The sequence below is a fragment of the Orycteropus afer genome, unplaced genomic scaffold (genome assembly GCF_000298275.1).
Source record: "Orycteropus afer afer isolate SDZICR_OR568_19922 unplaced genomic scaffold, OryAfe1.0 scaffold00125, whole genome shotgun sequence".
In the NCBI taxonomy this organism is placed as follows: domain Eukaryota; kingdom Metazoa; phylum Chordata; class Mammalia; order Tubulidentata; family Orycteropodidae; genus Orycteropus; species Orycteropus afer.
Window position 1 is genome coordinate 4453948 of NW_006921712.1, and position 10046 is coordinate 4463993.

Here is a 10046-nt window from a genome sequence, read left to right on the forward strand (position 1 = left end):
TCATCCACTTTGGTCTTCTCTTCTTTTCTTGTCTTTTTAGTGATCTCTTGCTTTCTTCATGGATAATGTTCTTGATATCTTCCCATAATTCATATGGTATGAAATGGTAGATATTATATGTTAAATGCTAATAATTCACTTTTGAGTGCATTTTTATTATTTTTCTCTTTTTAAAGATTCATTTTCTTATATCAACAGATAAAGTCTGTTAAATATTAGTGTTAAATTATGTATAACTGGTACTGTTATGTGCCGTCGAGTCAGCCCCGACTCATAGCGACCCCTCCTTGGGTTTCCAAGGCTGTATCACTACAGAAGTAGGATTGTCCAACCTTCCTTCCGAAGAGTGGCTGGTGGGTTTGAACAGCCAGTCTTCTGGTTAGCAGTCAAGTGCCCTAGGCACTATGCTACCAGAGCTCCTGTATAACTGCTAGTAATCTACTTCTTTAAGACTTTAAGCTGTGTGTGGATAGACCTTTCCCATCATGTAATGATAGGTATGTGATTTTTTAAAGCATATTGTGATTTTCTTAAAATTAAAACTATACTTATTATTACAATCAAAAGAAAAAATAACCTTGTTAAATACGTTGGAAAAAAAAAAGGGCACTGTTGACCAATTGTTTAAACATTATTTGATTTCTTAAAGATTGTTTGTTCTCATATGGAAGTAGATTCTTGTCATTGACTCTGAATCTTAGGTTTCAGTATATTGAGAAAGGATGATTGTACAGGATCTTTACTTTCTCTTTTTTTTCCCCTCCTCTTAACTCCCTGATTCAGATTGGAAGTTGTACCAATCAAATGGGTCAAATTGCTATTGTCTCATTTCAAAATTCCAACCCCAAAGTTATTGAATGCTTCAATGTGGAATCTCGCATCCTTTGTATGGTCTACATTCCAGTGGAAGAGAAGCTTAAAGAGCCAAATGCAGCCTCTGATTCTGAAATTGGAGTTGTGCGAGCTTCAGATGTTCCAACTATTTGTTTAGGGACAGAAGAAGGAAGGTAGCATTCCAGTTCTTTGTGTTACAAATAATTATCATCAGCTGTTTTCTGTTAGAAGTAAAATAATGAGGAGCTTATAATGGAAAGTAGTTTAATCTGATATTAGGAAACGTATGTTTAGGAATCATGGGATACATGTGGAAATTTTTAGGGCAAATACACTTTGAAATAGTGAATCGGGTCCATGGAAATTATTCTAGGAAATTCCCAAACAGAAATGGTAATTCTTTAAAATGGAAATAATATTATGGAAAATACCATAATATTTCTTGCTTTAATGTCCATTTCTAATACTGCTTTTAAAAGGACTTATGTTTCAGAATAAAATAAAACTACATACTACTTTATACTCATATTAAACATTGATATAATTTAAAGGAAAATTAAAATTATTTTCCTGATGTGAGGCCCTAGGGTAAATAGAACTAATTTTTTTTTAATTTCTCTTTTAAAGTAAAAGAATGAAATCAAAGTATTAACAGTTTTTAAAATATAAGGAGGAATTAAGATGAAATAAATAAATGTGAAGAATACCCTAGTTCTTTGCATTATGAGCAAATATATTTATTAGTTTATGTTTTTGTCTTAAAGCATTTCCATTTATAAAAGCAGTCAAGGCTCGAAGAAAGTGAGACTTCAACACTTTTTCACTCCTGAAAAATCTACAGTCATGAGTTTGGCCTGTACATCTCAGAAGCTATATGTTGGCCTTGTCAATGGGACTGTTGCCATCTACACAAAAGCAGAAGGTAATTAATTAGTAATATTTGTATGAATTAGTAACATTAGTATGAATTAGTATATTAGAGAGTCTGCATATCAGATTTTATTACTGTTGATCTGTTGTATTTTACTCTGTAATGTGCTTCATATTCCTAGCCTCATTTCCTCTTTAGCCTTAGCATATAACTTTCTCATTCCAAAAAACATGATGTGAAAATAAGATGCTGTCTGTTGAACAAATAAAGATGAAGTTGTTTCAAAAGTCAAACCCCTGGCTGACTCCTTACCATATTCCAGATGATAATTATTTGAATGCACATCTTCTCCTTAAATCTGCTCTCCTCACACTCTTAATGCATTTACTCAAGGCCAGTGAGCTTAGTTCTTCTTTTGATGAAGAAGATTGCAGTCTTCCCTGATAGGGTCCCACATCCAAAATAACAAAACCAAACTCACTGCTATGGAGTCGGATCCAATTCACAGCAACCCCTCCTAGGGTTTCCAAGGCAGTATCACTATGGAAGTAGATTGCCCAACCTTCCTTCTGAGGAGTGGCTGAATATTTAAACTGCCAGCCTTCTGGTTAGCAGTCTAGTGCCTTAGGCACTACGCCACCAGAGCCCCTTAGGCTCCCACATACACCCATCTATTTACCTCAGTGTAGTATTGCTTTTATGAGTCTTTACCAGCTCAAGAAAATTATCTTCCCTTTACCAGTGAAAGCTTTCTACCACCTCTGAATATTATTCCTACTTACCTCAGACATCTGCAGTTTTCTCTAGCTTCTTCAATATCTCCATACCTTTTTGCTGCATATTTAACTAAAAAGTTGAATGAACTCTCATGATAGAAAGGAGCCCTGTTGGTACAGTGGTTAAGTGCTCAGCTACTAACCAAAAGGTTGGCAGTTTGAAACTACCAGCCACTCCATGGTAGAAAGATGAAGCAGTCTGCATCCATAAAGATATCCTTAGAAACCCTGTGGTTCAGTTCTACTCTGCCCTGTAGGATCACAGTCAGAATCGACTCAACAGAAATGGATTTCAATTGATAGAACCTTGCTCAGGCCTACAACTTTCCTTACCAAAAACCAAACTTGTTGCTGTCAACACTATGAGTTCCAGCTCATAGTGACCCCACGGGTTTCCAAGGCTATAAATCTTTTACAGAAGCAGACTGTCTCATCTTTCTACTACAGAGTGGCTGGTGGGTTTGAACCACCAACCTTTTGGTTAGCAGTCAAATGTCTTAACCACTATACCATGAGAGCTCCTTTGAATTAACTTCTTTTTATGAACCAAGTGCAGTTCTATGGAACTTCTATGTTTTATCCCCTTTAATATTCACAACAAACTTCTGAAGCAGAGCTATGCTGCTGCCCAAGAATTTTTCTTCATTTTCCACTCAAACTTGTAGAACATGTATATTACTTGTAGTAGCTCTGCATCTTTTATGAACTCCTTTTCCATATATTTTACTGTGACATTTTACAGCAACTGTTGTTTCAAAGTGGTTTCCTTCTTGCTTAACCAACCTAATGTTACCCACTGCCATAAAGTTGATTCCAACTCATCACGACCCTGTAGAACAGAGTAAAACTGCCCCATAGAGTTTCCAATGCTGTGATCTTTATGGGAGCTAACTGCCACATCTTTCTCCTACAGAGTGACTAGTAGGTTTCAACCTCTGACCTTTTGTTTATCGACTGAGTGCTTAACCATTGTACCACCAGGGCTCCAACCTAATGTTAGGCAAGTCTTATTTCTTGGTTCCTTTCTCTCTCACTGAATAAATGCAGAGATGCCAGATTCAAGCCTAGCTCTCACCCTTCCTTCACTGGCTACACTCTCTCATTAAGTGATTTCTTCCAGCCTCAGGTCTTAAACACTATGACTTCCAAATTCCTACATCTCAATGTGACCTGTCTCTCAAACTTCCTACCCATATGCCCAACTCCCTTTGTGACAGCTCTACTTAAATATTGCAATGCTAGCATTTAATAGGGAGCTCTGGTAGTTTAGTGCCTAAGGCATTTGACTGATAACCAGAAGGCTGGTGGTTCAAACCCCCCAGCTACTCCTTGGAGGGAAGTTTAGGCAATCTATTTCCATAGTCATACCGCCTCACAAAACCAAGGAGGAGTTGCTGTGAGTGGTATCCAACTCAAAGGATCACTTCACTCTTAACATTTAATACAATATGTAGATTTTTTTTTCTCCCCCTCCACTGAATGCCATTCTTCACTTCATCCCCCTCCAATTTAGTAAATACTACCATTAGGCAACTAATAATTCTTGGTTCCTGTCTATATTTTCCTGTCCTCTCTCTACCCCATTCCATCCTCCATCACATTCTTGTTGCCTCCTCCAAAATATTTCCCAAATCATCTCCCCATCTCCATTTTTAACACTTTGGTCCAAATTGGCCTTAACTCCTCTCTGGATTACTGCCATGGCCTCCACGTTTCCTTCTTCCTGTCCTACCAATTCATCCTCCAAATATTTGGTAGTTAGCTTTTTAAACTATAGATAAAGTCAGCCCTACTTCCAGCTTAAAATTGTCCAGTGAGTTCCCAGTATACTTAAATAAAATCCCGATTCTTGTCCCTGGCCTACAAACATGTTATGTTATACCTGCACCTCCCAGTTCACTCCTGTGCTCTGGGTACTTGGACTTGCTTCTGTGATTCATACACACAAAGTTCATTTTCACCTTATCAGATTGCATGAGCTGTTTCCTTTACTTGAAATGTTATTTTGCCCTTGATCTTTGACCTTAGCCGTCACTTCCTCAGAGAGGCATTCCCTGACCTACTCCACCTGACTTACTACAGAAAATTCAAAAGTAGTCTCTCTTCAGTGTTACCTGTTTTATTTTCACCATGACACCTTTGTACTTGTTTATTGCCTGCCTAGCTCCACCTGTACGTAAACTTCCTGAGACAAGGGATTTTGTTTTATTTCTCATTCTGCCTCCATTGTCAGAACAGTGCCTGGCATATAGTAATTGCTCAGCAAATGATAGTGGAATAAGTACTTAACTAATGTTCCCTGTCTCACTCCTTAGCCATCTTGACTTGGTTTATCAGAACCAGTTGATTCCTGGCTTTTCCTGGTTTTATGACATTTCCTTTCCTTTTTCTGTTTTAACTTCTCTGTTTCCTTTCTTCTATTTCCTTGCTGGTCCCTGTATTCTTTGGTTCATACTGTAGATACCCCTAAGGCTCTTGCCTTGGCTTCTTGTGTAGGCTTCATTTTCTTTATTTAACCTCAAAGTTTAAGTTCTCTGTGCATGATTTTTATATCTTCAGTGCTGACCCCTCATATTTCAATTTACCTATTCTTATAATCATTGGAATAGGTGCTGTGGTGGTGTGCTGCCTAAAGCACTAACCAGAAGGTTGGCAGTTCAAACCCACCAGCCACTCCTCTGTGGAAGGAAGACTGGGAAATCTACTTCTGTAAAGATTTACTGCCTCGGAAACCCAAAGGGGGTCACTGTGGGTCAGAATCGACTTGATGGCAGTGAATTTTTTTTTTTTTTTTTTTTTTTAATGTCTCTGTCATTACCATCAAGTCAATTTGAGTCAATTCCATCTCATAGTGAACCCTCTTTGGGTTTCCAAGGTGATATCTATGGAAGTAGATTGCCCAGTCTTCCTTCTGAGGAGTGGCTTGGAGTTTTGTACTGACAGCCTTCTGGTTAGCAGTCAGATGCCTTAGGCACTATTCCACCAGAGCTCCCTTTTTAGATGGACATCCAAAATTCATCTTACTAAGCAGAAACATTCAAGTCCTTCATGGTCCTTCATTCTAAACCGTCCCCATATATATAATCTATCACCAAAGTACTAGCTTTTTCTTTTTTTTAATACCCATTTCCCCTGATCCAAGCTCCTATCAATTCACGGCTGGAGAATTTCAGTAGTTTTCTGGTTGGTTTTCTTGTGTTTAGTTAAGCATTATTTGGTTACCCAGAGGGGAAAAAAAAATCACATTTCAAGCTTTATAAGTAAAATTGCATGTTTTTCCAGAAAAGAACATGCATGCAAATCAAAGACTGGAATTGCAACTAGACACTTCTACAAGGCGGGAGGGTTACTCTGTATCTCTCCAGGACTGTGCAGTCTCAACTTCCATGGGTCCACTTCCTACACTCTTCCGTGGGCCCACTCTCTGCAGCCTGCCCTTTCTGATTCTCTATGCACATGATGGAAGGTGCTCTCCAGCTCCAGCTCTGTATGACCTCCAGGACTCAGTGTCCAGTTTTCTTTACAATCTAAGACAGAATCTGACCATCTAAACTTGCATTAGGTGCCCCTGGGTTAATTGTTATAGGCACAAATATGAGAGTCATACTTCTCACAATCTGTGATATTTTACAAGCAAATAGGTCATAAAAATGCAGTTTGATGGATAGTAGGATGAGAGAAATTAAGGGTGCTAAGAAGATACTTGGTGAGAGCACCTTTTGTGGACTTGGAGCCAAAAGATTTTCTGAAGGATGAGTACAAGTTAATAAGAGAACTTGGTAGAAGAGAGTTCTGAACAATATGTGCAAAAGTCCTGAGGCAAGAGCAATTATGTGAGTTCCCAGAAAAAAAAAAAAAAAGGCATACAATCTGAGAGTCTAGAATACTGGAACTAAGCAGGGACCAATGATGATGGTGTCTGTCTTAAAGGCAGCAGAGAACCATCAATGAGTTTAACACAGAGGAACAGAGTTTACATCATAGAATGAGTCCTCTGGTGGAAGAATACATCATTTCTCTATTGTGCTGGATATAATTTATATTTACAATTAAATACAAATTAATATAACTTTATATGGATACTTATAATTGAAATTGCTGTATGATTTTCTTTTTCTGCTACCTTTGTTAGGGGTTAGTATCACAAACATTTTGCTGGTTTAAGTTGTTTTTTCTGGTTCTGTGGTAGAGATAAATTTCATGGGGATTATTATGAGTTTGAAATTACAATAATTCCAGTCTGATCTAGCAAGTTTCTAAAGTTGGTTTTGGAAATTTATGTCCATTTCGTTATGTGCCATGAATGTATTTGAATTATTTCATTCTTCATAATGCAGTTCTCCTAATTTAGATCAATATTATTCATACCATTGGAATTTCCAGTATTGTTTCATTAGAATATGCTGCCTCTTTAAAAAGAAATTTCTGCCATATGTACAGTTAGAGTCATGTATATCTTCTTGTGTTTTCAATGTGGTTTCTCTTCCCCCTCTTTTGCCTTCAACTAAACTTCTCACAACAAAGTATATTGTAGGGATTTTTTTATAATCTTTATTTTTTTCTATTTTTTAATACATTATTATTACATTTCTGCTTTTACATTTATAATACCTTTTTTTCCCTCAAGAAGCTCTAGTGGCATAGTGGTTAAAGTAGTCAACTGGTATCCAAAAGGTCAGTAGCTCAAGCACACCAGCCACTCTGCAGGACAAAGATGAGGCAATATGCTTCTATAAAAATGTACAGCCTTGGAAACCCTGTGGGGCAGCTGTGCGCTGTCCTAAAGGGTCACTATGAATCAGAATTGACTCAGTGGAAGTGGGTTTTGGTTTTTTTCCTTTTCTTAAATTGATAATGTGATTATCTTTTGAACATCCTGTTTGACTGCATAACTTACTTTATTCCTTTTAAATTAATTCTGCAGGAAATCAGTTTAAGGTGATAAATTGTCATCCCTGTCGGCTTTGTTGTATCCCATAAACTGTGTTATATAGTTTGTTTTAATGCATCTTAGGATGTTTCGATTTGTTTATGGACCTCAGAGATAAGGATAGATGTGGTTTTAAATGTCTTCCTAGATGAGCTTCTCTAGGCAAACAGTGAAATGGACTACGTGTCAGCAACATTTCATCATTGGTGGTGGGAGGACTTGGCCAACTTGAAGCCACACGTCCTTCTTAAGAGGAAAGCTACATAGCTCCAATCAATGTTGTCAAGTCTTTTACTTTTTTAAGAGAAGGAAATTGGGAACTCTGTAGAAAATCCCTAGATTTTTCAACGTTGTTTCCCAATTTTATTAGCATGTGCAGTCCAAAGCAGCTTTGACTAAGGGCTGGATATGGTGTGGGCAGCCACTTGGGAACTTTGGCATTGAGTCAAAATACCCAGGGAGAATTTATCCTGAGGGAGGCAATTTGTTGGCTCAAATTTATAGAAATGTTTTAATGTCTAATGTTGTACTCTTTGTCCCATGGAGGATTTTGAGATGAGAGCACAAGCACGGAGTATCAGTAGAAAGAAGAGCATAGGTCCTCAGAAAACAAAGTTCAACTGTTAGGAGTTATTCCTTAACTGAAATAAAATGTCTGCAGTAGATTATCCCACTTTTTTTTCTTGAGTTCTTGCCTCAAAGGAATATGAATTATCAATATGATAGTGTTAAGTGAGACTAGACAATAGCCTAAGGATACTAAGACCAAAGGAAGTAGATAGAGTTTGTGGTAGTTACATTTGTGTGCCAACTTGGCTGGGCCTGGTTGAGTGGCTGGGCAGCTGGTGATAGTTATTCCCCATGATGAGACTGGCAATCCACTCCATGGTGGGATCTACCACAAGCAGCTGAGTAGCTGCCTTTGGGATGTGGTGTGCTTCCTGTATATAAGGAGAAACCTTGGGAATGGTCTCTAGCTTATGGCAGGCTTGGACCCTGCATGTACCCGTGTCATTGCTGAGCAGCCTGCTATGCTTTGCCGACCTTGCGATTTACAATGGACTTAAGTTAATGGCCTGCCGTGTGGTTTGGTAACATCGTGACTGTGCCTTTTTACTTGTCAACCCTGGGGCTTGTCAGCCTCAGCAGCCAGCAGCTGTGTGAGTGAAGAAGCGCCTCTAGCTCCAGTGGGCCAGGAGCAGGAGGCAGAGCTGGACCCCAAGGTTGAGGGGCTTTCACCTAGAGCCTGGCACTTTGAACTTGGACTTAAAGCCTCCAAATTATAAGAATAAACTCCTTTTTGTTAAGGCCATCCCATTTATGGTATACATTTCTTGTCAGAGCAGCACTAGGTAACCACAACAGAGTTTAAACTAGGTTCAGCAAACATAGATTTTTATGCCACACCATGCACTATAAACATTGTGAAGTTTGGAGAAAATAATATTTCCACTCTGCACTTCTGTATTCTCAAAATAAAACTGAGATTGTAATGTTCAAAGGGTTGTTGTAAATACCAAATAAGATGGTGCACATACAAGTGTGTGTATGTGTTTTATCTGTATGATAACACACAGGTTCTAATGAAGATATTATGATTGAAAGACAGCTCAGTGTCTTTTGGGGCTAATAAATTTCTTTCATCAATCTTTAGCCTAATTGCTGCATAGAAACATCTCCCTTAAAGTTGAATTACAATTTAAAAGTATGCCACAAAATTCAAAACTTGCATAATGGGCTTTTAATGTACCTTAGCTTTAAAAAATTACCATAAATAAGTTTTGTAATAAAAGGTTCAGTGCTCTAAATACAGAACAAATTGTAAGAAGTAAGTCTAGACCTTGTCCTTTTCCTTGAGCAAAGCATTTTTATTTGATTAGGAAGTCAAAAGCATTGGAGGATTAATAATTCAGTTAAAATTGTAAGCATTATGGCATAATGATATTTAATTTGAAAATTGAAGAATTTAATTTTGCATAGGATATGTTATGTTTTGTTAGGTGCCATTGAGGTGATTCCAGCTCACAGCGGCCCTCTGTACAACAGGACAAAACACTGCCTGATCCTGTGTCATCCACACAATCACTGCTGTGTTTTAGTTCATTGCGGTAGCCACTGTTTCAGTCCATCTTGTTGAGGGTCTTCCTCTTTTTCACTGACTCTCTTCTTTATCAAACATGATGTCCTTCTCCAGGAACTAGTCCCTCCTAATTAATAACGTGACCAAAGTATGTGAGATGAATTCTCTCCTTCCTCGCTTATCAAGAGCATTCTGGCTTACTTCTTCCAAGACAGATTTGTGTCTAGCAGGCCATGGTGTATTCATTACATAGGAATATTGAGACATAAACCAAAACCAAACTCACTCCCGTCATGTCAATTTGATCATAGAAACCCCTCCTTGGGTTTCCAAGGCAGTATGTCTATAGAAGTAGATTGCCCAGTCCTCCTTCTGAGGAGTGGCTGGTGAGTTTGAACAGCCAGCCTTCTGGTTAGCAGTCAAATGCCTTGTTGTTGTTACTTGCCATCGAATCAGACCATACTCATAGCGACTCCTCCTTGGGTTTCTGAGGCAGTATCACTACAGAAGTAGATTGCCCAACCTTCCTTACGAGGAGTGGCTGGTGGGTTTGAA

General features: G+C 38.3%; 1 protein-coding gene across 1 annotated transcript in view; it reads left to right on the top strand.

Moving 5' to 3' along the window:
- Positions 1-10046, top strand: part of ARHGEF10 (Rho guanine nucleotide exchange factor 10) — a 249456-nt gene that overhangs the window by 196187 nt on the left and 43223 nt on the right. Inside the window, exons 26-27 of the mRNA XM_007944435.1 lie at positions 784-1007; positions 1599-1756. Coding sequence (XP_007942626.1) covers positions 784-1007; positions 1599-1756 — 382 coding nt within the window. The remainder of the gene's footprint in view (positions 1-783; positions 1008-1598; positions 1757-10046) is intronic.